Source organism: Natator depressus, chromosome 3 (assembly GCF_965152275.1).
Source record: "Natator depressus isolate rNatDep1 chromosome 3, rNatDep2.hap1, whole genome shotgun sequence".
Classification (NCBI taxonomy): domain Eukaryota; kingdom Metazoa; phylum Chordata; order Testudines; family Cheloniidae; genus Natator; species Natator depressus.
In genome coordinates, this window is record NC_134236.1 from 49144355 (window position 1) to 49171894 (window position 27540).

A 27540-nucleotide genomic window follows, 5' to 3' on the forward strand; every position below is an offset into this window, starting at 1 on the left:
CAGAGCCCATTTTCTGCTGGATGGCCTCTTCATGTATATTAAAATGCCCAAATAAATATTTCCAGGTGTGTAAAGATGAAAACAAAGTAAACTGTGCAATTACCTGTATTTATGAATGATGGCGTTAAATAATTTTCCATCTCGCCAGCAGGTAGTGAAATTTTCACAACGGATTCCAGAATAACCCTCAGTTGTCTGCTGTGTCCACAGGAGTAGCCTCTCTTTAGCAGACATATCCTCTGACTGTCCAGTAACATGGATGTCAGATATCTAAAACATAATGAATATAAATATAATAAATCCATTTATTAAGGACTAAAAAAAGATTGAAAATATTACAGAAGAAACTCTCAACCGTTCCTTATTATGGATATTTCTACTGTGAATCTTTGGGTCAGGAGAAGGGTACAAAATGTATACCACACTTTTATTTCAGTTAAAATTGTTATGTATCTTTGCTGTCTTCATTATGAAATATACAATTATTAGACTCACAATCTTCTAAACTACTAAATCATCAACATCTGAATTTCTTTTGACAATATAATATCCTTGTTTTGAACTTTTATTAGAAATTGTTATATAAGACAAATTATCCCAAAACAATATTAATTTTGACATTATATAGGTAACATGAACAATATTTAATAGCTCTGTTATAAACAGAGCTGGAATTATAGCCTCTAATGTCCACGGCTATATATCACTTCAAGACAACAATCCAATCAGATTGAAACCTAACAGTAAGGTTCAAAGTGTAAAATTCTCTACTCTAATAAGCACTTTGGATCTGTTATCCTTACTCTGAATCCAAAGTGCATACATTCCACTTTTACATTGCCCACTGATATATAGTAACTAACTGTTCTGTATGTGAGATATGTGCAATATGGAATATAAATGTGTATAATACACAGTAGTATATCGATCAGAGAGCGTGGATCAGAGAATTTTTCCCCAAATCTGGGAGATTTGTTTTTGTACTATCTGAAAATAATTAGTTTAGGGATGGCTTTTGACAGGCAGCACCAAAACCACACAAAAAAACCCAAAAACCTGTGCTTTTTACATTTAAAAAAATATTTTGTACTACAAAAATCTTTTCATGCTGAAATTTTAAAAATTGGTTTAATTAGTCTCTAATGGAGCCTAACCCCTGTGCAAAGAAAATGATCAGTGCATAAATACACAAGAAGGTCATGAAAATAATTAATTTATTTTCTCCCACGAGGAAAAGTAGCTAGTGAAGCACAGCACCCAAGAGACATCTCCCCGGTCTGCATATGGAACATGTATATAGCAAAACTGCAGGATGGATCAGAGAGCATAAAAGCCTATATATAGGATATTGTATACAGTACTGTATACTTTGTCATTTCTGAACTTTGATTTTATGTTAATCTTGCTAATATAATAACATCTTGATATTATTAAGAATATTCCAATCATATGAAAAGAAACAACATATTCTGGTGCTCAAATACCATGGTTGTAGCCACCATAAAAGAACCTAAATACAGTGGATTTGGATGTTATACCAAATGAACTCCATTCATTTTCACCAATGGCCTTCAGGGCATGGTTGTGGGAAAGTCCACCCTAAGAGGAGAGCAGAAGCCATACACAACACTATGATGGAGAGCCGAATGACAGAATCAGTTTGGGGAAGAAGGGAGGAAAAGGAAGAGGCTTAGCCATGGAGATGCACAAAGGCCTGGTCTACATGAAAAAGTTAGGTTGACCCAGCTACGTAGCTATGGAGTGTGAAAAATCCACACTCTTGAGCAACATACGCTAAGCTGACCTAACCCACAGTGGAGACAGTGCTAGGTCAATGGAAGAATTATTCCCTCAACCTAGCTGCTGCATCTCAGGGAGGTGGAGTACCTACCTATCCTGCTGGCATAGGTAGCATCTACACTGAAGTGCTACAGCAGCACAGCTGCAGCACTGTAGCTGGGCCACTGTAGCATTTCAAGTGTAGACAAGCCCTAATTCAAACACATCTATACAAGTGCAACCCAGGGAGTTGCATTAATGGAGTCAGACTAGGTGATCACACTGGTTTCTTCTAAATTCAAGGATGTGTCCTGGATAGCTAGCCTCTGCCAAGAGGGCACCTACTGAACCTGCTGCAAACTGAAATTTTCTTCTTTCAGTGGAACCACAGTGGTGGTAGAAACAAGTATGTGGCTTTCCCACAAACATTACTAAATTAACACATAACAATGGATGTACCAAGCGCTTGGAGCTAGGCTGATGGGAGGGGAAAGGGCATTTAATCAGAATGTGATATTAATGATGAAGTTAGTGAAGAGTGGCTCCCACAATGTATTGTTTGATTTTTTGTTTTACACACTCTTTACTTTAAGTGCAAGATGTGAATTTACAAGTATTGATTTAAACATTAAATTATAGGTTCATTTAGTTCCAGTAAAAACTTAATTTAGATTATTCCCTAATCAAAGTATCCACCAAATTGCACTGTGTAGCTAGCTGGTCAGATAAATATAAAAGATCATCACAATGATACTGTTTTACTTTATGTAAGCGACAGATACAGGTACCAGTACTAAAAAGCAAACAGTACTTCTGTGCAAAGCCAGTGCTCAGCATAAGCAGACTAAGTGAAAGGGGGAAAAGGCTTCAGCTGTTCCCCGCTACCAGAGCCTTTCACTACAGTGAGGAAAGACTCCGGCAGTGGGAAAGGCAGCTGGGAAAGGCTGAGCCTTTGCTCTGGCAGGAGGAAACAGCAGGGACTCCCCATCTATCAATCACCCTGATATCAGCTGGGAGAGCAATACAGCGGTGCACAGACAATCCAGGAAGATTTTGGAAAATGTAGGGGACAATTTCCTGGTGCAAGTGCTGGAGGAACCAACTGGGGCAGAGCTCTTCTTGACCTGCTGCTCACAAACCGGGAAGAATTAGTAGGGGAAGCAAAAGTGGATGGGAACTTGGGAGGCAGTGACCATGAGATGGTCGACTTCAGGATCCTGACACAAGGAAGAAAGGAAAGCAGCAGAATACGGACCCTGGAATTCAGAAAAGCAGACTTTGACTCCCTCAGGGAACTGATGGGCAGGATCCCCTGGGAGAACAACAGGAGGGGGGAAAGGAGTCCAGGAGAGCTGGCTGTATTTTAAAGAATCCATATTGAGGTTACAGGGACAAACCATCCCGATGTGTAGAAAGAATAGTAAATATGGCAGGCGACCAGATTGGCTTAATAGTGAAATCCTTGCTGATCTTAAATACAAAAAAGAAGCTTACAAGAAGTGGAAGATTGGACAAATGACCAGGGAAGAGTATAAAAATATTGCTCGGGCATGCAGGAGTGAAATCAGGAAGGCCAAATCACACCTAGAGTTGCAGCTAGCAAGAGATGTTAAGAGTAACAAGAAGGGTTTCTTCACGTATGTTAGCAACAAGAAGAAAGTCAAGGGAAGTGTGGGCCCCTTCCTGAATGAGGGAGGCAACGTAGTGACAGAGGATGTGGAAAAAGCTAATGTACTCAATGCTTTTTTTGCCTCTGTCTTCACGAACAAGGTCAGCTCCCAGACTACTGCACTGGGCAGCACAGCATGGGGAGGAGGTGACCAGCCCTCTGTGGAGAAAGAAGTGGTTCGGGACTATTTAGAAAAGCTGGACGTGCACAAGTCCATGGGGACAGATGCGTTGCACCCGAGAGTGCTAAAGGAGTTGGCGGATGTGATTGCAGAGCCATTGGCCATTATCTTTGAAAACTCATGGCAATCGGGGGAAGTCCCGGACGACTGGAAAAAGGCTAATGTAGTGCCCATCTTTAAAAAAGGGAAGAAGGAGGATCCTGGGAACTACAGGCCGGTCAGCCTCACCTCAGTCCCTGGAAAAATCATGGAGCAGGTCCTCAAGGAATCAATTCTGAAGCACTTAGAGGAGAGGAAAGTGATCAGGAATAGTCAGCATGGATTCACCAAGGGAAAGTCATGCCTGACTAATCTAATTGCCTTCTATGACGAGATAACTGGTTCTGTGGATGAAGGGAAAGCAGTGGACGTATTGTTTCTTGACTTTAGCAAAGCTTTTGACACTGTCTCCCACAGTATTCTTCCCAGCAAGTTAAAGAAGTATGGGCTGGATGAATGGACTATAAGGTGGACAGAAAGCTGGCTAGATTGTCGGGCTCAACGGGTAGTGATCAATGGCTCCATGTCTAGTTGGCAGCCGGTATCAAGAGTCGGTCCTGGGGCTGGTTTTGTTCAATATCTTCAAAAATGATCTGGAGGATGGTGTGGATTGCACCCACAGCAAGTTTGCAGGTGACACTAAACTGGGAGGAGAGGTAGATACGCTGGAGGGTAGGGATAGGATACAGAGGGACCTAGACAAATTGGAGGATTGGGCCAAAAGAAATCTGATGAGGTTCAACAAGGACAAGTGCAGAGTCCTGCACTTAGGACGGAAGAATCCAATGCACCGCTATAGACTAGGGACCGAATGGCTCGGCAGCAGTTCTGCAGAAAAGGACCTAGGGGTTACAGTGGACGAGAAGCTGGATGTGAGTCAACAGTGTGCCCTTGTTGCCAAGAAGGCCAATGGCATTTTGGGATGTATAAGTAGGGGCATTGCCAGCAGACTGAGGGACGTGATCGTTCCCCTCTATTCGACACTGGTGAGGCCTCATCTGGAGTAGTGTGTCCAGTTTTGGGCCCCACACTACAAGAAGGATGTGGAAAAACTGGAAAACGTCCAGCGGAGGGCAACAAAAATGATTAGGGGACTGGAACACATGACTTATGAGGAGAGGCTGAGGGAACTGGGGATGTTTAGTTTATGGAAGAGAAGAATGAGGGGGGATTTGATAGCTGCTTTCAACTACCTGAAAGGGGGTTCTAAAGAGGATGGCTCTAGACTGTTCTCAGTGGTAGCAGATGACAGAACAAGGAGTAATGGTCTCAAGCTGCAGTGGGGGAGATTTAGATTGGATATTAGGAAAAACTTTTTCACTAGGAGGGTGGTGAAACACTGGAATGCGTTACCTAGGGAGGTGGTGGAATCTCCTTCCTTAGAAGTTTTTAAGGTCAGGCTTGACAAAGCCCTGGCTGGGACGATTCAGTCGGGGATTGGTCCTGCTTTGAACAGGGGGTTAGACTAGATGACCTCCCGAGGTCCCTTCCAACCCTGATATTCTATGATTCTATGATCTACTGGTGGGAAAACTGGTGAGCTTCCCCGCTGCCCACATCCCCCACTTCCAAAGCCTCTCCCTGGGGAGAGGGAAGGCTCCAGCAGCAGAGAGATGACAGTCTTTCCCCACTACCCTCTGCTGCCAGAGCCTTTTCCTGTAGAGGGGAAAGGCTCCAGCAGTGGGACACTATACACTGCTAAAAATAGCAGTGTAGCCAGGAGGCACAACTTAGGCCAGTAGAGAATGTGTAGGGTATGTACTCCACTACATACTCACACCCTTCAGATGTGCCTTTACTTTACTGGCTTAATCTGTGCCTCACCATCTGTACTGCTATTTATACCCATGCTAAGGGGGCTATGCATGTATGTACACTTCATGCTGCCAAAAGAATCCTGCTGTGTAGATACGCCTTTAATGGAAGGCCACAGAAAAGACAGGAAGGGCAACACTCTATGGTATTTGTTTAAATCACACAATAGAAAAGATATGCTGAGTAGAGTTTCTATTTACTTCCAGATGTCATATGACAGTGTGAAATTAGAAGAGAGGTGAAAGTATAGTGCCTATATAAAGACGAATAGTGCCATATGGAAGAAAATGGAGAAGCCTACATGACAAAAGGCTAATTTAAAATACCTGTGTTTGTTTCCTTTATTTTTAAGGTGTATGGAAAAGTACTGTCTGAAATACAAGTTCCCTTTCTTTTATGCAAGCAAGCAAAATATTTTTTCAGCAGCCTCAGCTTCTATTCACAACAACCAGACCACATTATAAATCAAATCAAACATCTGCCACTTTACTGGGGAGAGTTTATTAAATAGGTGATGTCAACTGGAAAGGCCTAATGTCTGATATTAAAAATACAGTTTTCTTTTTCCCGTCACTTTAAACAATTTCTGTGTCTCTGTCCACATGAACATAGTTCTCTTCTATTCTTTACATGACTTCTTTAAAAAAGGAGTAAGTTGACATAATTTTTCTCTGTCCATTTTTACATACAAACTCAGACCTTTGGCCCACTCCATGGTTAACTGAGTTGCAACAGTTACGTAGATTTGGAACAACACAGAGCACAAATGCAGCACATTAGATTCCCCGGGCCACAAGAGAGTGGTTTTCAGGGCAATCTCAGAAGATCATGTTTAAATCTGTGACACGTACAAATGGCATGTGTAGCCATGGACACAAAACCAAAGAGAAAAAAATCTTATTTTAAATTGAGATTGTTTGACACTCATGCTTCCAGTGTTGTCCAGATTCTGGAAGGATGAGAAAGGCATTTGGCTGTCTCAATCCACTTCCCAGAGGCCAGGTGTTCTCATCACAAAAAACGTTCTGGCACTAACCCCCACCCTGGTTGGCAGTCTCAGCAGAAGGAACATGACTGAATAGGCCTGGAGTGAGGGGGCATGGCCTCCCTTTGATACTGACAAAGAGAAATCACAGACTACCTCCTGGTGGGCGGGGCCAGGAAGGCCATGCCTGCCCCACTGGAAGTGGAGGGGCAAGACAGGAAGTACAAAAGGTGGGCCCTGAAGCTCAGTTGGACTGGAGCCACCAAGAGACAGATGCTTCCTGCCTGCTGGTGGAGCGGGAACCTGAAGAGGACCTCTGCTGTGCTGAGGATTCGCCAGACTTACTAGAGCTGTCAGACACCCCAGACGCTGAGAAGCTGCTGGGTTGCCATGGGCAGTGTATCCCAGAAAGATGGAGGATGACCTTGGGAAGCAGATATACCCCAAGGGGAGGGTTGTAAGTAGCCCACGAACAGCCAAATATAGTCCAGCTGCATTGCTGCCATAATCCAGGACAACGTGCTGTGGCTGGATTCCCCGCTGACGAGTGGCGGAACCATCCACTGATGTTAGGGCTGGGACCCAGTGGAGTTGGTGGGCCGGGGTCCTCCTACCACCTGATGCCAACCCAACCCCTGGGGTGGCAGCCTCTGCACTTTAGGCCTCGAGGCTAGGGTGACCAGGTGTCCGTTTTTTGACCAGAACACCCGATTGAAAAGGGACCCTGGCAGCTCCGGTCAGCAGTTTTGAAACCATTTTGTTCTCTCAATGTGGAAGGCTAGTGCTCTGTGGACATCCAGTAAGTGAAGCTTTTTCTCCCTGCTGCTCGAGTGCAGCTTAGGGTAGAATATAGGGAGGAAGATGTCCTGGTTGATGTGAAATTGGGAGACAACCTTCGGGAGAAAAGCCGGATGAGGCCTGAACTGAACTTTGTCCTTATGGAATACAGTGTAAGGGGGCTCTGACGTTAGGGCCCTGAGTTCAGACACCCTCCTAGCTGAGGTTATTGCCATCAGAAACACCACCTTGTAAGAGAGATAGAGCAGGGAGCATGTCACCAGTGGTTCAAAGGGTGGCCCCTTAAGTCTGGATAGGACCAAATTGAGGTCCCAAGCCGGGACAGGCTGCCGGACCTGCGGGTAAAGCTGAGATCTTTAAGTAAACAGCTGACCAACAGGTTGGTGAAGACTGAGCGTCCCTCTGCGCCTGGGTGGAAGACAGAGATGGCAGCCAAGTGAACTCTCTTACTGATGACATAGGCAGTCCCTGCTGACTGAGGTGGAGAAGGTAGTTCAGTATTAGTGGCACCAAGGTGAGCGTCGGAGACAAATGGTGCTGCGCTGACCAGATTTAAAATCTCTTCCACTTGGCAAGGTAGGTAGCTCTTGTGGAGGTTTCCTGCTGCCAAGGAGAACTTGTCTGACTTGATCAGAGCAAGAAAGCTCCACTGGGTTCAGCCATGGGGCTTGCACACCGTGAGGTGGAGCAACTCAAGGTTTGGATGTTGGAGATGGCCGTGATTCTGCGTTATTAAGTCTGTGAAAAGCAGCAAGGTGACTGGAGCTTCCACAGACATTTCCAGCAGTGATGTGTAACCGTGCTGGTGGGTCGAGGCTGGAGCTATCAGTATCATCAAAGCTCGTTCCCTCTGAATCTTGAGGAGCATCTTGTGAATGAGAGGGATGGGAGGGAACACTTATAGGAGATGGCCTCCCCATGGGAGGAGGAATGCATCCATGATGGAGCCTGGGCTGTGATTCAGGAAGGAGCAAAACTGCTGACACTTCCTGTTGCGTCACGTGGCGAACAGGAAAGCCCCACTGATGGAAGATTGAGTTTGCAACTTCCGGGCGAAGGGACCACTCGTGCCCAGAATGAATAAAAATCAATGATTTTTAAAAAAAACTAAAAAAAAAACTGATTTTTTTTATTTAAATCAGTTTTTTTTTTTGATAAAATGCTCTTTGAGGAAAAAAACCTATCTAAAGATAGTTTTAATTAAGATACATTGTAGCTCAAAGATATCTCATCATGGAATAGGGATTATAAATTCTAATGTAATGTTTAAGAAAAGTTTTGTAAATGAGTTCTAATAGTTCATGGATTAGGGACTCAATTTTATGGGGTTCCAGGGGCTTCTGTATAGATTATTTAGGTTAATCTTTCTATCTACCCAATGGGACTCAGTGCTCAGTCTAGAAGATACCATCAGAGATGCTTAGTTTTGCAGTTCTCAAACTGTGGATTTGTATCTCCAGATATAACATGCTTGTTAACAGCAAAAATGTTTTAAACTAAATAAATAATATATACAGGTGAGAAATAACAGACCTCAACCCCATTGTCCCTCTGCAAATTTGTGTACATAGAGTCAATCCCTTACCTCTCTCTAAAAGTGCAAAAAGTTTCAAAAAGTTCCAGGAATAGAAGATTGTTGGGGGCGGAATAGATCTGGACAAGGAGAAGAAGTCTGGAGATAAATGTGAGAAGGGAGGGACAGGAAGTAGGAACAAAAGTGAAACTGTTTGAGCAGCATATTCCAGAAGTCTTGAGGTCTTTCTGAGTGTAGCCTTCATTGATTTGAGGTCTACCATACCATTCTCTCACTAGAAGGGAAAACCTATAATGGCAGCAGGCCGTAAAAGATACTCAATTTGGGAATATTTGAATGAAGTTCCTCTGTCTGTGGGTAAGACAGGCATGCATGCAAAATGCAAACAGTGCAACAAAGAAATGCAAGTCCTGGTTGCCCGAATGAAACGACATCATGAGAAATGTTCCTTCTCAGGAGGAAGCTGAGTTGAAGATGATGAAAAGGAACATATCTGAACATTCAGGATCTTCAGGTTGGTAAACTTTTTTATTTCATACTTCTTTCTTAAGGACTGCCTATCTTCCTTCTGAACTATTCTTGAATTCTCATGTTTGAGCAAAAAATATAGTTGTGACTCGATGGTACTATCATTTTAGATGCAGTTGTGATAAAAAATAAATAGCTGAAATAGGCAGATCTTCCTTTTACAATTTCACCTTTAAAGTAGTAAAGAGTGTCAGTGAATGCAATGAGTAATACTAAATGAGCATTATGGTAATAATAATTAAATAACTGCATTGACTTATTTTGTTTAGGAGAATCCATCCTCAACATATAGGATTCTGAAGACTATCCACCTTCAAGATCACCATCATTTTCTATAGTTTCAAAGTTATCTGCCAATGACAGTGTTTCAGTCACATCATGTATGTCACATAGCCACAGTACATCACCTGCAGCAAAAAGAAAAAAAAATCTTCATCTTCCAGAAACAGCCACAGATAAATTTGTGATAAGAACCAGCAGATTACAAAAAGAGGTAATTGATGAAAAAATTGCCCGGTTTGTTTATGCAATTTTGTTTATGCAACAAACTCTCCTTTCCATATGATTGAGAAGCCACACTTCATTAACATGGTTCAGTCATTAAAACCAGGATACAGTCCACCCAACAGAGCAGATGTCGCAGGCAAATTGCTGGATAAAGTGTATGAAAGAGAAATTGAGCAGTGTGCAAAAGGTCTAGAGGGTAAAATTGTTAACCTGAGTCTTGATGGGTGGAGCAATGTCCACAATGATCCTGTTGTATGTGCTTGTGTGACTACAGAAGAAGGGAATGTCTTCCTTACAGAAACAACTGATACATCAGGAAATACACACACAGCAGAATACTTACAAGAAGTAGCAGTAAAAGCTATAACAAACTGAGAACAAAAATTCAAATGTCTCGTATGCAGCTTGGTCACAGACAATGCTGCAAGTGTGTCCAAGATGAGAAGAAATTATTTAGAAAAGAGTCCCAAGCTAATAACATACAGTTGCAGTGCTCATTTCATAGAATATCAGGATTGGAAGGGACCTCAGGAGGTCATCTAGTCCAACCCCCTGCTCAAAGCAGGACCAATCCCCAATTTTTGCCCCAAATCCCTAAATGGCCCCCTCAAGGATTGAACTCACAAACCTGGGTTTAGCAGGCCAATGCTCAACCTCCCCCCTTGATGCACCTCCTAGCCAAAGACTTCAGTGTTCCAGAAATAAAGGCTAATGTTGACAAAATTCCAAAATACTTCCATAACAACCACTTTGCAGCAGCTGCTCTGAAAAAAGTGGGAGGAACCAAGCTAACTCTCCCATAAGACGTGCGATGGAACTGAGCAGTAGACTGTTTTGAGCACTATATCAAGAACTGGCCTAATCTGATGACAGTTTGTGAACAAAATCATGAAAAAATAGATGGCACTGTCACAGCCAAAGTTCTCAACATTGGGCTTAAGAGAAATGTTGAACACAGGCTGAGTACCCTGAAGACTATTTCTGTAGCCTTGAACAAAGTGCAGGGAAATAGCTGTTCTACTGCTGATGCTTTTGAAATCTGGAAGGAACTGAGTGAGATCTTAAAAAGAGAAATATGCAATGACAGAGTTAAATTACAAATGGGACAAGCACTATCTCCAGCTTATTTTCTTGCATATTCTTAATATTCGGTACCAGGGTCAAACCTTAACTGCTGAAGAAGAGGAGATGGCTATGACATGGACATCCAGCAATCCCCCGTCCATAATGCCAACTATGATAAACTTCAGAGCTAAGGGTGAACCATTCAAGAAATACATGTTTGCTGATGATGTTTTAAATAAAGTCACACCACATTTAAGCACTTGGATTCAGAGACTGTTGAAGTGATAATCTCACTTTTAACAGCAGTAGCTTCTTCTGCTGGTGTAGAAAGAATATTTTCTTCCTTTGGACTAACTCATTCCAAATTGAGAAATTGTTTGGGACCTGAAAAAGCAGGAAAGCTTTTTTTCTTTTCCAAATTATGAACAAACAGTAAAATAAAAGTGAAGATGACTGAGTTAGCTGCAGAAGCCAATATTTTAAGTTTCTCATGTTGACCTGGCTGACATAGTCAACTTAATTTTCTTTTGTTTTGAAATAATTTATTTAACTATTTTAGTTAAAAACAATTTTTACAAAAACCTGATTTTAAAAAACTTGAATGTTTAAAATTCAAAACTTCATGTGCTTGTTTTGTTAAAATATTATATGTTTGCTGTTGCAGAAAAAAATCCAGAATACATAACGTTGTTTAGTTAAATAAAACAATTTAAATGTCTGTCTGGTGATGTTCTCCTCCTAATACAGCATGGCAAGAAAATCCTCTAAATATTAATGATTAATCTGTTGAATTGGAGATAGTTCAGCTCCCGATGACTTCATAAATATCAGCTTCAAGTACCTTTGGTAAATGAAATAACCAAACAATCATTCATTTTCTGATATAGCTCTGAAAAGTTTTCAAAATAAATCACTTAAAAAATGTAGAGGGTGTACCTTCTAAAAATGAAACCTACATCTATCTCTGAGTTGTGAAGAATACGTATTAAGGTTATAACCAACAAGAATGCACTTTTATGTAGAAATCCATGATTAAATTGAGTCTTCCTGACTAGTGATTTAAATCAAATCCACCCTGCTCGTGGCCAGGGAACAACTTGATGAGATGGTCCACCAACTCATTCTGTACTTCAGGGAAGTACGATGCTTGCAGGTGTATTGAGTGCTCTACACAAAAGTCCCACAGCATGAGGGCTTCCTGATGTGGTTCTCCCCCTCCCCCCGAGGGCAGTCGATGCCGGGGACTGGCACGCCGGAGATGGGGAGCGTCGTGACATCATTGCCGGCTTGCCCCTAGGTGGAATAGGCGGCCTGGCTAACACTGGTGCCTGGTCCCTCCTTGGAGAAGGTGGAGTCATCAGGCGAATAAGGTCCTGCACTGCCTCAAACATCTTGGAGTGGAGGGGAGTTGAATGTCCCAACCATGACGGTCCAGAGAATGGTAGTGGGCCGAACTCAGCTGGACCCCTTGTAGGGCAGGAGTCGACAAGCCCCTTGGCGCTGCCGGGCCCGAAGTAGGCTGGGTGGGTTGAGGTCTCCATGCTGCTGTCTCCTGCCTCTTTTTCTTCTGGGGCACTGGGGATACAGATCAGTGCCTACCAGAAGTCTTATGTTTGGCGCCATGTCAGTGCTGGGAATCCTTAGTCTCCTTTCTAGGAGCCCACTCGCGCCCCATCTGCGCCAGTGCACTGCGCACTGAGGAGGAGGTGGTCAGCACGGGCTCCACCAACTTAGTTTCAGATTGCAGGGTGAGGGCTGCCTCCATGAGAATAAGCCTGAGTCTCTGCTCATGATCCTTAAGGGTCCTTGGCTGAAACCCTTTACAAATGTGGCACTTGTCCTTTTGGTGACTCTCACCAAGGCACTTCAAACAAGAAGTGTGCAGGTCACTTTTTGGCATCAACTTTCTGCAGACTTCACATGGTTTGAACCCCGGTGACTGAGGCATATCCTGGTGGCGGGGGAGAAACGTGGGGAGGGGGAAATCCCCACAATGAAAACTTAGCCTACTACTACTATTAACTTAAGACAAAAACTAACTATATACAAAATACCACAGGAAAATGCTAAATGCGCTTGCAGAAGCAAGAGCAAGGGAAGTTCCAGGTAGCTGTCAATGGCAATAAGAAGGAACTGAGGGCGGGGGATCAGCAAGGCCCTATATTGGGCACCATGAAGGTGTGATTCAAGGGGGGAAACCCAGGCCGATCCTACGGAGGGGAAAAATCTTCCAGCTGTCATGCACGCAGCGCGCACACAGCTGATTGGAATTGACATGAACAAGCACTCGAAGAAGAACTCTTCTTTCAACAGTAAATGTTGTATGCACACCATCCATTTTTTATATCCCACAAAAGTGCTATTGGTATAAACTATTAAAGGAGAAGTTCTTCATGTTTATAGTACCAATCCAGTGACACAGCTTTTGTCAAACAGGACCAGAAAACAAATCCTGGATTAATGCAAGCTTAAACAGATTTTAAAGGCAGCAGCAGGGTTCCTAAGAGGGGAAGACAGAGATAAAGTGCTATGGCTCATGCTTTGGACATTCCTGGCCTCCCAATGATAATGGCTTTTTGGGGCACCTTGTGATGTGCTGCCTATTTCCTGATTCTACCATTTTGAGAGAACTGATTCACCCTTACTGCTGCAGCTGATCCTGCCTGTAAGTTCCTCCCTCTGCATTTCACAGTAAAACACCAGCTGTAAGTAGGTCAAAGGGCCTGAGCTTGCTCTCACTGAAGTCAACTGCAAAACTCCCATTAGCTTCAATGGTTCAGTATAGGGTGTCCAAATGTCCCGCTTTTAAAGGGACAGTCCCATTTTTGGGGACTTTTTCTTATATAGGCGCCTATTACCCCCACCTCCTGTCCCGTTTTTTCACAGTTGCTATCTGGTCACCCTAGTTCAGCATCAACACCAAAAGGAGGATCACAGAACACATGGGCCCAAGAGTAGCACTGAAGGACTGGTTTCAGAGTAGCAGCCGTGGTAGTCTGTATTTGCAAAAAGAAAAGGAGTACTTGTGGCACCTTAGAGACTAACAAATTTATTTGAGCATAAGCTTTCATGAGCTACAGCTCACTTCATCGGATGCATTCAGTGAAAAATACAGTGGGGAGATTTATGTACATAGAGAACATGAAACAATGGGTGTTACCATACAGACTGTAACCAGAGTGATCACTTAAGGTGAGCTATTACCAGCAGGAGAGCTGGGGGACCTTTTGTAGTGATAATCAAGGTGGGCCATTTCCAGCAGTTGACAAGAACGTCTGAGGAACAGTGGGGAGTGGGGGGGGATAAACATGGGGAAATAGTTTTACTTTGTGTAATGACACATCCAGTCTCTATTCAAGCCTAGGTTAATTGTATCCAGTTTGCAAATTAATTCCAATTCAGCAGTCTCTCCTTGGAGTCTGTTTTTGAAGTTTTTTTGTTGAAGAATTGCAACTTTTAGATCTGTAATTGAGTGACCAGAGAGATTGAAGTGTTCTCCGACTGGTTTTTGAATGTTATAATTCTTGACATCTGATTTGTGTCCATTTATTCTTTTACGTAGAGACTGTCCAGTTTGACCAATGTACATGGCAGAGGGGCATTGCTGGAGGACTGGGAATACATTTTCTTTATTCTCTTTATGGAAGATTAAACAAAGAAGAAGTGAAGATGAAAATGACTTTAAATGTCCAAGTGCACGGATGGTACATGTAATACAGTATCCTTTTGCCAACACATACAGAGGAAAGTGTGAACCCTGATATAATGTGAATTCTTTATACCCTGAAACTTGAGGATTGAAGAAGAGGAAACCAAAAAACAAGAGAGAAGACATATATACAGGGGTCAACAGGAGATTTTCAGATTCTCCCAGAACCAGAGCATTACTCAGTGCTGAGAGAAGGCTGTGGGGTTTTTTTTTTTTCTCCACAGGTATTTTCCATGTGAGTTAAAGAGCAGACTGGGCATGTGATTCAGAAAGAAAAAATGAACACTTATTTGAATGGCAATGACTTGTGCTTAGGTAAGCATGGATCTATGCACAGAAATCAAACATAGGTGTAACTTTGAGAGTGACCCCAAGGTTACCAGCTGGCACTCAGGAGTGTTCACAGATGATCTCTGTTGAGCAATGTCAGGTTATGAGTAAGCTGGAGAGCTCATGTCAACAAGTTTAATCAATGAACCCTGCACTTTGTGCTTTACACCTGATTCTGGAGGACAAATACTGGCACTTTTTCATCACTTAAACTGTAATACTGTAAAAGCAGATAACAGGAGTTGGCGTGATAGTGGAAATACTTAAAAGGTATTTTGTTATCTCAGAGCTATTTGCAATTGTCATAAATATAAAGGGAAGGGTAAACCCCTTTAAAATCCCTCCTGGTCAGAGGAAAAATCCCCTCACCTGTAAAGGGTTAAGAAGCTAAAGGTAACCTTGCTGGCACCTGACCAAAATGACCAATGAGGAGACAAGATACTTTCAAAAGCTGGGAGGAGGGAGAAAAACAAAGGGTCTATGTCTGTCTGTATGATGCTTTTGCCGGGGACAGAACAGAAATGGAGTCTTAGAACTTAGTAAGTAATCTAGCTAGGTATGTGTTAGATTATGATTTCTTTAAATGGCTGAGAAAATAGCTGTGCTGAATAGAATGACTATTTCTGTCTGTGTGTCCTTTTTTGTAACTTAAGGTTTTGCCTAGAGGGATTCTCTATGTTTTGAATCTAATTACCCTGTAAGGTATCTACCATCCTCATTTTACAGAGGTGATTCCTTTTTACTTCTATTAAAAGTCTTCTTGCAAGAAAACTGAATGCTTTTTCATTGTTCTAAGATCCAAGGGTTTTGGTCTGTGGTCACCTATGCAAATTGGTGAGGATTTTGGGGGGAAGGGTTGGGAGGATTTTGGGGGGAAAGACGTGTCCAAACTACGTTTTCTCAGGAACCCAGATAAAGTTTGGAGGTGGCAGTGGAAGTCCAAGGGCAAAGGGTAAAATAATTTGTACCCTGGGGAAGTTTTAACCTAAGCTGGTAAAAGTAAGCTTAGGAGGTTTTCATGCAGGTCCCCACATCTGTACCCTAGAGTTCAGAGTGGGGAAGGAACCTTGACAGCAGCGATGTGTGACCTATGCAATAAATGCATTACTACTATCCCAGAAAAAAGAAAAGGAGGACTTGTTGCACCTTAGAGACTAACAAATTTATCTGAGCATAAGCTTTCGTGAGCTACAGCTCACTTCATCGGAATGAGCGGTAGCTCACGAAAGCTTATGCTCAAATAAATTTGTTAGTCTCTAAGGTGCCACAAGTCCTCCTTTTCTTTTTGCGGATACAGACTAACCCATGTTAGTCTGCTACTACCTGCTACTCTGAATACTATCCCAGAACTATTTGTTCTATGATGCATTGGTTGCTATCATAAACACTAACTTTTATTTAATAGCAACACGTATTGTAAATAAAAGTATTTCAGGTATATACTACCTCTGTCCTGATATCCTTCTGTCCTGAAAAATAATTATTATTATTTATTTGTATTGCAAATTAGATTAGGGTCTCATTGTACTAGGCACTGTACAAACTAGAGCTCTGCATAGAACCAAATTTTCTGGTTTGGTAGCTGAACTGAAAAACTGAAGACAAAAATCTTTTCAGGTCAATGTGAAATCAGGTGGCGGGGGGGTTGTTTTTGTTTTTTTACTTTTTCAGCTACCTGAAAATCTAAAGAAAAATGGTTTCTGGTCAAATTAAATTGGCCAAATGAAATTATTTGTTTTGAATTCCATGTGGCTCTATACTTGATGCATACACGTCTATAGTACCATACAGCTATACATGATGAAAAAGAACCGAATGAATAAAAAACTATGTGAAGTTTTGGGCCAAGAAGAATTTATCTTTTATAGAGACAATAAATTCTACAGAGATATCAGCTTGTATACTGTCATGGATCCCATGCTGAACTTTCCAAATGTGAGAAAAAAAAGTTTTGAGGTTTCTTTTTAAAAGTAACTTGGATCTGGTGAGAAATGTCATCATTATCCCTGTAAATTTTTTCTACTGTGGCATATTGTTTGGACAGCATGTCGCACAATATAAAGCATATCCAGCACAAGATAATACATTCATATCAGATACAGCCCAACATATGATATTTACATACAGATTCATGACTGAAATAAAATTAATCAAAATTATTTATATAACAATACTTCCATAACAAAGTGCTCTGTAAATATTAATGAATTAACAGTGCCAGTTCAGTAAGTATTATCCCCCATTTTTCAGGTGGTTAAACTGAGGCACAAAGAGACTTGACCAAGTGCAGAGCTGAAAATCAAAACCAAATCTATCATTCTTAATCTTGTGCTTTAACTACAAGACTGATATTGTTCCAAATACATATTTAGGAAACGGCAGATTAGTGTCCCGGAAATCAGGATCCAAACTAAAGGTTTTAATCCTATAGCGGGTAAAATACTGTATCTAGGCTGCAGTGCAAGGAAGCTTAATATAATTAGCAAGTGGCTTAAGTCCCTCTGCATTAGAGCCAAGAGCCACATTGTCCTGGACACCAGGAATGTGCTTTAACTAGGCTACAACTTTATTAAGTAACACATCTGGGAGCTATCTGGCAATAACTTGTCCAATGCAATTTATCCTTCCTTTGTAATCCACACCACCAGGCTGCCATCAGTCCCTTACACAATTAACCTCATCCCAGCACCCTTGCTGAGACCCCTGCCCTCCCTTATCTGAGGGTTAATGGGGTGGGGAGGAAGGGCCTGCTTCTTTGCCATACCACTAATTACGAGTCCCAACCTCATTCCCCACCTCCTTTAGGAAATGTCGTCTCCTAATCTATTTTCAAATCTAGTTTATCAGAGAACCGGACCCCCTATCAAATGATTACCTGCACTGGGCACTTGGCAAGTTGCAACAAAAATGAATTTTACAACCTAACCTACCTACCAGGTCCCTGGCCTGCTGAGAAAAAGGTGTAACCCCACACTACCCAGGCCAAATTGGAAAGGAGTTAAAATTCCTTCCAAGCCTAGCATAATGCTCACAGCAAAGCTCAAAAGACCCAGTCCTACTCTAATACCGAGAGGGAAGAGGGAAGTTATTCTCTCAGTGCAGAATGGCCCCCAGGGCTTGGGGAAGGGTTTATAAGCCTCCTGTGAAGTGTGCAGATATCAATAGGCTCTAGTACACCTTTGTGTCCCACTAATCAACCTAGAATCCCCCTTCTCCTCAAGACTACAAGAGGACTGAATGCCGAAAAGGAAGATGGGGTGCTCCTTAAAGGGGCCAGAGGTTTTCTTTTTCCTGCTGGCATAAACAACACACACACACACGTATTGCAGCCTGTAGCCTGTCATTGAGACCCACTAGATACTATGAAGAATGATTTCAGATGGCAGTTGCAAACACAGATCACTAATAGCATGCAGGTAAAATCTGCTAGAGGTGACAGTAAGGAGCTGGTGGGTTTGTGCAATGAACAGTTCTTGTGTTGCATACTGAAATATATTTAATTTCTGATTCTAATCCGCTTGTCTAATTCCACTAATAGACTATTTTATATTAACATCTGTGTTAAAGACACCTGTCCCCTTTGTCCAAGCACCTCCTTAGTGATAAGGGGTAATCAGAGGGAAATGGGAGTGGCTTTAGAATGCAAGTTGGAAGAAGGTTGTGCCCCTGTCTGGACCTGCTTTCAGGTAAAAGCCAGGTGTGGTTACAAATTGTTTTGCAATAGAGTCCCACCAGACATCTGAACATAAACAATCTCCCTCACCAACTCATCTGCTCTGTTGAGATCATATATTAGGCCTGCTCTGCACACAGATTTTGTACTGGTATAACTACATAGGTGAGTGGTGTGATTTTTTACCAAAATAACTATTGGGGCACAACCCCTAGTGTTGATGCATTTATACCCATATAACAATGCTTTACACTAATATAGTTTCTCCCCCATCCATACAGGAGTAAGTTATACCACCATAAGTCAACTTATACCAGTATAAATTGAGATCACACCAGGGAGCTTTTACCACTTTAACGATACCAATATAGTTAAAGCAGTACATCCTGTTTGTGTTGACAAAGACTGAATCCCATATCGTTGCTAGACCGATAATGGCATTTTGTTAAAATCTTGAGTAATGTAGTGGCACTCCTTACAAAGGTAAGTTACACAAACTATGGGCTCATATTTAGTTCTTTGTGGAAAGAAGTCCGAGGATATTCCTGTTTTCCCCATTCACTAACAGCCCCACATACACACCTTCAAAGTCCCTATTCACTCCCTCTCACAAATGGGAATCAGACTAATTCTGCAGTCCATGAACAATTCCAGTTATATCAGCTAGACAAACCCCTCAAACCTTCAGCAGCAATGAGCTAACTGTGACCCTGCACTCAGATCCTTGACTGCCAATTGGCCCATACAGGTATGTTTCAATTTGTTGAACAGGATGGGACAGAAGGTCACGTGGTTCAAGCACAGAGACCAGAAATCTGGAGCCCTAGATTCTAAATTCAGCTTTGCTTCCGACTCCCTTAGACTAAGTCTGTACCTCAGTTTCCCCATCTGTACAATGAGTATAATAATATTTTCTTAACTCAGAGGGGTATTGTAAAGTTTATTTAATGTTTGTGAAGCATCTTGAGATTCTCAGATAAAAGTGCAATGTTGATACAATCTGCACTGACCTTTTCTATTAAAAGCAATATATAAGAGGCTTTCAATAGACAGTAAATGAAATCAGTTATAAATGCTCCAATCCATCTGCTACAATCCTTGATGTAACACATAAGCTTACTGCTCCCAAGAACAGAAAAAAAAATTTACTATGGATATTAAAAGCTACTTCATTCCTCTCTCAAAAATCAAAATTAGGAAACATCTGAAATTAGGCTACAGACAGAAAACTAGTACAAAACTAGAACAATATTATTTAAGTGAATGGATAAAAGATCAAGTACTGTGTACTGTACTATGATGGTATGCAGGGTGACAGTGTGTGTAATAACAGAGCTACACAGAGAGGATGGGAAGATTTCTTAGCAACTAAATAAAGACATTGTTGAAGTATTTTCTACTGAGCTAACTTTTTAATGTTCTAATGCTAGAAGGTATTTACCTTGCTCCTGTTTGGTGGAATGCTATAAAATGCCACTTCCTTTAGTATTTGAGGAAAGCCAGCATCAGAAGAAAAAGATCCTTTTTGTTCAAACTGTGGATCAATTCTGGTTTCAGACAGAAACTGGCGCAACTTTTCAAAGTTTTTCCTTTCAGGGACATCTCCATTAACTCTGAAAAAAACTTCATTTAACCCAATTTCTTCACACTGTCTACTGTGGTTAACAGAGTTCAAGCTAGCTGCTTTTGCAAAATGAAAACCACCAACTTTCTTCTGGAATATTGGTTCTCTTGTGTTGTCATCATGCAAATATTTCCTCTTTTGTACACAGCCTTTTTGTAAACTCCTCTCGTCTTGTTCATTTAAGCATGTATCTGTTTCATCAGACTTTGTGAATCTCTGATTTTCAACATAAGAACTATCCCCATTGAAAGAATCACTCCTTGCTTCACTCGGCAAAGCTTTTGCTTTAACAAGATCAATTGAAATGTCTGTACTCACAGGCAGAACATTACTGTCCACTGGCATCCTCCGTGTAAAAGAATCGCCCAGTGCCATCCCCCAGGAAAGAATTTCTGTGTCTTTTGAAATTGGTGTTTCATTCTGGACTTTTTCTTCATTGTTTTTAATCTGTTCTGACTCTATTCCCTCCTCAGTTGATTTCTTTCTCGTTTTCCTTCTGAAATATTTTCTTCCAGGGGAATGTTTAGCAGGACTCAAGGGAGCTTTGGCAGGATCTAAACATTGTTCTTCCTTTTCAGCTCTTACACATCCACAGACATTCCCCATTTGGCTCACAGTAAATTACAGCCACACAGACTCATTTATTTCAGTATATTTACGTACACTTAAATCTTTCTCAGGAAATCAGGAACTCCGGTTTGCATCCTAATTTCTTCCAGACTTCACTTCCATCCTCCTCAGTAAGTAGCCATTTTGCTTATGAGAAATGCACACACAATAAATGTCATGGCGTTTTGCCCAGGCAGGCCCTGTGTCTGATTAGACACTGTGGCTTATTTCTGGACACCAATCCTCTTAAACAAACATCACTGCCTCAGCATTAAACTGCAATGCTCATGGCCTTCCACAGAGATGACATAGCACTTATGGGCAATGGAAAAGTCTCATCTGCATTTTAACTTCCTGTTCCATTTGGTAGTTTCAAATAAGATAAACCTGAAAAATGTGCAGCAACCTTTGAAACTATTAGCAGAGCTGCAAATCCAAAACAAACAGCAAAGCAAATACCAAGAGGGATTTAATTAGCAAACTGTATTGCAAACTTAAAACCCTGAATATTCTTCTACCTCTGACTCAATGGTATGTGTATTAAGATTAGTGAACAGAGGGTGCATTGTGGTGCAGATTTTTATTTGTGGGGGTTTTTTCAAGAAGTTGGTAGGAAATTATCACTGATAGTTCAGATATAAATAGTCCTACATTTCATTATTGCAATAAAGGCATGACAGCTTGCTCAGGTCAGCAGCATTATGCACAAGGTACTTGAATTCAGCAGAGTTTTTAAAATAGCAGATAGCTAAAGGAGAAACGAAAGTTCAAAGTAGCAGTCGTGTTCGTCTGTATCCGCAAAAAGAAAAGGAGGACTTGTGGCAACTTACAGACTAACAAATTTATTTGAGCATAAGCTTTCGTGAGCTACAGCTCACTTCATCGGATGCATACAGTGGAAAATACAGTGGGGAGTTTTATATACACAGAGAACATGAAACAATGGGTGTTACCATACGCACTGTAACCAGAATGATCAGGTAAGGTGAGCTATTACCAGCAGGAGAGCGGGGGTGGAGGGGGGTGGGGAGGAAACTTTTGTAGTGATAATAAAGGTGGGCCATTTCCAACGGTTGACAAGAATGTGTGAGGAACAGAAGGGGGAGGGGAATAAACATGGGGAAATAGTCTTACTTTGTGTAATGACACATCCACTCCCAGTCTTTATTCAAGCCTAAGTTAATTGGATCCAGTTTGCAAATTAATTCCAATTCAGCAGTCTCTCGTTGGAATCTGTTTCTGAAGTTATTTTGTTGAAGAACTGCCATTTTTAGGTCTGTAATAGAGTGACCAAAGAGATAGAAGTGTTTTCCGACTGGTTTTTGAATGTTATAATTCTTGACCTCTGATTTGTGTCCATTTATTCTTTTACATAGAGACTGTCCAGTTTGGCCAATGTACATGGCAGAGGGGCATTGCTGGCACAGGATGGCATATATCACATTGGTAGACATGCAGGTGAACGAGCCTCTGATAGCGTGGCTGATGTGATTAGGCCCTATGATGGTGTCCCCTGAATAGATATGTGGACATAATTGGCAACAGGCTTTGTTGCAAGGATAGATTCCCGGGTTAGTGGGTCTGTTGTGTGGTGTGTGGTTGCTGGTGAGTATTTGCTTCAGTTTGGGGGGCTGCCTGTAAGCAAGGACTGGCCTGTCTCCCAAGATCTGTGAGAGTGATGGGTCGTCCTTCAGCATAGGCTGTAGATCCTTGATGATGCGTTGGAGAGGTTTTAGTTGGGGGCTGAAGGTGAAGACTAGTGGCTTTCTGTTATTTTCTTTGTTGGGCCTGTCCTGTAGTAGGTAACTTCTGGGTACTCTTCTGGCTCTGTCAATCTGTTTCTTCACTTCAGCAGTTGGGTATCGTAGTTGTAAGAATGCTTGATAGAGATCTTGTAGGTGTTTGTCTCTGTCTGAGGGGTTGGAGCAAATGCGGTTGTATCGTAGAGCTTGGCTGTAGACAATGGATCGTGTGGTGTGGTCTGGATGAAAGCTGGAGGCATGTAGGTAGGCATAGTGGTCAGTAGGTTTCCGGTATAGGGTGGTGTTTATGTGACCATCGTTTATTAGCACCATAGTGTCCAGGAAGTGAATCTCTTGTGTGGACTGGTCCAGGCTGAGGTTAATGGTGGGATGGAAATTGTTGAAATCATTGTGGAATTCCTCAAGGGCTTCTTTTCCATGGGTCCAGATGATGAAGATGTCACCAATGTAGCGCAAGTAGAGTAGGGGCATTAGGGGACGAGAGCTGAGGAAGCGTTGTCTTAAGTCAGCCATAAAAATGTTGGCATACTGTGGGGCCATGCGGGTACCCATAGCAGTGCCGCTGATTTGAAGGTATACATTGTCCCCAAATGTGAAATTGTTATGGGTGAGGACAAAGTCACAAAGTTTAAAATAAATAAAAGAATAAATGGACACAAATCAGACGTCAAGAATTCTAACATTCAAAAACCAATCAGAGAACACTTCAATCTCTTTGGTCACTCGACTACAGACCTAAAAGTGGCAATTCTTCAACCAAAAAACGTTGTGAAAGTTCAAAGAGTCAATCTGCGTAGAAAAATATCAATTAGGTTGTTGCAAAACAGAGCAAAGTATAATCTTATAATCTCCTTTGGTTTTTCCGTTGAAAAAAATATATTTTCTCTTCCCCTCCCCCTACTCTGTGAGTGTATACTTGTTCAGAATAGCTCTGATAAAATAGCCACTAAATTTACAGCTATATAACAAATCTAGGCAGAAATGTAAAGTATTATAATGGAAACGGGTTTAAGACTTGTCAAATGTCAAGTTCTTATGTTCTGAGAACATCTCGGTTTTCAGGACTTGGCCCAGTGACCCTGTAATGTTTACAAGAACAGGTGTTCTGTCTGGATACCTACAAACTCTGAATATCAGTTAAGTCAGTGAAACTGAATGCATATGCAACTCCCAAGTACTCCTAATTGGGCCTGTTGCATATCGCTACCAGGACCACATAAGCCCATCCAGTCAGCTTCCCACACCCCTAGCAAGTGTCCTTTACTGTGGATGCTTTTCTGACTCTACTTCCTCTATGCTGCTTCCATCTCTCCTACTGCTGTTATCTTATTGTTCCACGGTGAAAATCAGGTCTCCCAAACTGTATGACATGTTGTAATACAAGTTAAAACTATTTGTGTGAGAACTTCAGTACCTTGCTTAAATATTACACCCAGTAAAAGAACTTTCCAATCAACCTGCAGAATAACTTACTTAGATGGAAACCTATCAACAGGCTAAGCTGTGTTTGCTTCTTATAGTGAGACAAAGGCGCAGAAAAACACTTAAAAAACAAGGTTAGCAGTTTCAGCCAAGTGACTCCTTTTACCTCAACAGGAATTGCATTGCTAAAACCCAAGAAATGTTTCAAAATTTATCCCCAAATAACCACAGTTGCCAACTTTCACGCGGTCAATGAGCACCCCGACTTTTACAATAAGCCAAAAATCAAGCTAAACAAAGGCCAAAACAAGGCCAAAACAAAGGCAGAAACAACCCAAACCCTAAGAACCCCAAAGCTCTATGTGACTAGACCCCCCCAGGCATGCAGTCTGGGACTGTGGTGGGCCCATTGTGCACCCCTGATCCTCTCCCCTCCTTGCCCTGCTTGCCGGCAGCCAATCAAAAAAAAGAACCAACAAGGTACAACAAGCAATAAGCTACAAGCCAAACAAGCAAAAAGCCAAAAACTAGCCAACAAGCAACTCACAAGCCAATTAAGCCAGAAACAAGCCCAATATCTGCATTTTTTCACGGGTTTGGCATGTCTGCCAATAACCCTAAGCACTTTACATCATTTTATATTTTACTGAAGACATCCTATGAAATATTAAAAAGATGCTACTAATTTTCAAAGAATGGGACAAGGATATAGCTGCCCCACTCCTGACAAATCTTAACAAGCAGTGCCTCGATTAAAAACTGAAAGCAATGCTTAGAAAATTTACCCCCTAACCATGGTGGAATAGAATGCTGTCATGAGATAATGCTTACCAGCTGCTAGGTAAGAAGACATTTATCAAAAATAAATGTAGATGCAATGCCAAGAGAGTTATTTTCAAAGTGGGAGATATTTATACTGTGACAACATCCTGTTCCATGGACTTTATTTGTATTAGTATTTGTATTATACATCACATTTTGGGGGGAATTAGTCTGGTGTATATGAATACAGCCATTCATATGGTTCCTGTTCATATGGACAGTTGCTCCACTTACTGGTTATAAAAGCTGTATTCTAATTATCTTACAAAACAGACATAGGGCCTAATCCTGCATCCCCTGCTTCACAGAAGACCCACTGGCTTCAACACCACTTCCATGAAGGGGGTTTGCACAACTGTGAACTGAAATTCAATTTTTTTAAAAATAAAAGTATTGTCCTTGTAAAAAGGATTATACATTTATATGAATAAACTGCTGTATCTCTGTTTGCAAATGTAACCCTCCATCTTTTCCTTTCTCAGGAAAGAAGATTCAAGATTCAGCAATTTGATTGGCTGGCACTTATTTCACTTAGCACAAATAGATATAAAACCTGGCTTATCCACCGACAAGTAATCAGTTCTAATGCAAAATGGTATGACTCCAAACAAAACACCAATACCATCTTGGGACAGAGTGCTGGAAGCTGGCAGGTGAGCCAGCACTCTGGCAACTTATCAGTTTCCCTGAAGAAAGCTGATGGAAGATGTGCAAGCTAATTGGCTGATCAGGCTGGGAAGCTGGATGAGTCAATTAATCCAGCAGCTATGGGGTATAAGGAGTCCTACTCCTGGGAGAATTCTGCGCTACTACGCAATGCAGAATTTTGCAGAAATTAACTGGTTTTGCGCATAATTTCCTTCCCCCCCACCCCCACCCACCCAGAAATGAGCTGCCATGCTGCTGGCCACCACTAGGAGCCGCTGGACCCAGCAGAGCCCAGTTTGCACACAGAAGACACTGCTGGGGGGAAGGAGAGGGAGCTAGAGCAGGGGTGGCCAACCTGTGGCTCCGGAGCCACAAGTGGCTCTTTAGAAGTTAATATGCAGCTCCTTGTATAGGCACTGACTCCAGGGCTGGAGCTAGAGGTGCCAACTTTCCAGTGTGCTGGGGAGTGCTCACTGCTCAACTCCTGGCTCTGCCCCCACTCCATCCCTTCCCGCCCCCTCCCCAAGTCTGCTATGCCCTTGCTCCTCTCCCTCCCCCTCCAAGCCTCCTGCATGGCTTGAAACAGCTGATTGGGAGGTGGGGGAAGGAGGGGGAGGCATTGACGGGGCTGCCAATGGGTGGGAGGCACGGGGAGTGGGGGGGAGCAGATGGGGGGCTGCTGATGTATTACTGTGGCACTTTGACAATGTACATTGGTAAAATCTGGCTCTTTCTCAGGCTCAGGTTGGCCACCCCTGAGCTAGAGGGTTCCTGGCAGCTGCAGTGCCCAGCATACCCTGAGGGAAGGAGACAGCAGCACACAGGAAACTCCATGCAAGCCTGGGACTGAGCATCAGGCTGTTTCTCCCTCTGGATCCCTGGGTTCTGGGGGCAGGAGGTACAGGTATCTGGGCCAGGCGGGCCTGTGGCTGGGCTCTGGGTAGGGGAGGGGTAAGTAGGGGGCAGAGAAACAGGAACTGGGTTGTCATAGGGGTTTCTTTAACTCTCTACTCCTGGAGGAATTTTTGTGTGTGTCTGTATTGTTACAGACATACTTGCTAACAGGTATTTAGAAATAAATTATCAAAATAATTGAAAATGGCGTGATTATGTAGTGTTATTTTGACAAATAAAATTTTCAGAATTTTAAAATATTGTATATTATGTATTTTTTAAAATCTGTTGAATAAGCACACTGATGCCATCTTCTTATAAACTGAAAGCCTTCTCCTGCATTGCTTGGGCACTCAAAATGCCAATCAGCTTCAATGGGCATTTTTGATGTCTAGAGAATGTAGAATCAGATCTACGTTGAGACAGCAGGAAGAAAAAAGAGCACATAATGGCTTTTGCTGTCATCACAAGCCCTCCTCCTACACCTCCACCCGGTGGGCATACTGGTCAAGACTTCCAAAAGTGACCAGTGATTCAATTTAATTTTCATCTAATTTTCAAAAATTGAGTATTCATCATTTTCTGAAAATTGGACCCCTTTACAGTGGAAATCCAAAAATTAAGGTAGCCACAATCAATGGTCACTTTTGAAAATGCTGGCCATTGTGGTTTTTTGCTTGAATTATAAAAATAGGCCTTATCTGTTCTTACTCTGCCCTACTCAGGGGGAGTCCCTTTGACCTCAGGAATTAAGAATTCGCCCTATATGGGGCACACATTTCCTAATAGCAGGCTATCCTCTTGTACTCCCTAAGAAGAGATCAAGGTTTGGGGGAAAAAAAGAATACGGACAACTGGCTAAGAAATTCAGTGTTTCTGACTACTGTCAAGTACTGCTGAATATGCAAGGTACATTGTGGTTTAATGTGGCTGCTTTGCTCGTTAATGTACTACTTATGTATAACAATCTACCGTTCTCTAATGTTAATGAAAATAGCTGCATTGCAAAGACAACTGATGTGATTATTATTAATACTTGCTGAATGTATTAAAGTATCTTCCTAGAGATAGACAAGAAACCTGCGTGTTCAACACTCATTTTATAATGAGCTAACAATATTTTTGAGTGAGAGACAAGGCCATCAC

General features: G+C 42.0%; 1 protein-coding gene across 16 annotated transcripts in view; it reads right to left on the reverse strand.

Annotated features, from left to right (window-relative positions):
- DST (dystonin) overlaps positions 1 to 27540 on the reverse strand; it is a 460168-nt gene that overhangs the window by 227346 nt on the left and 205282 nt on the right. For 15 of the 16 annotated variants that reach the window (XM_074947869.1, XM_074947855.1, XM_074947860.1 and 12 more), the window contains one exon: positions 104 to 270. In XM_074947869.1, the coding sequence (XP_074803970.1) occupies positions 104 to 270 (167 nt within the window). Of the gene's footprint in view, positions 1 to 103; positions 271 to 20053; positions 20962 to 27540 lie in introns of those variants that run through there. The other variant, XM_074947863.1, reaches the window with a different exon arrangement.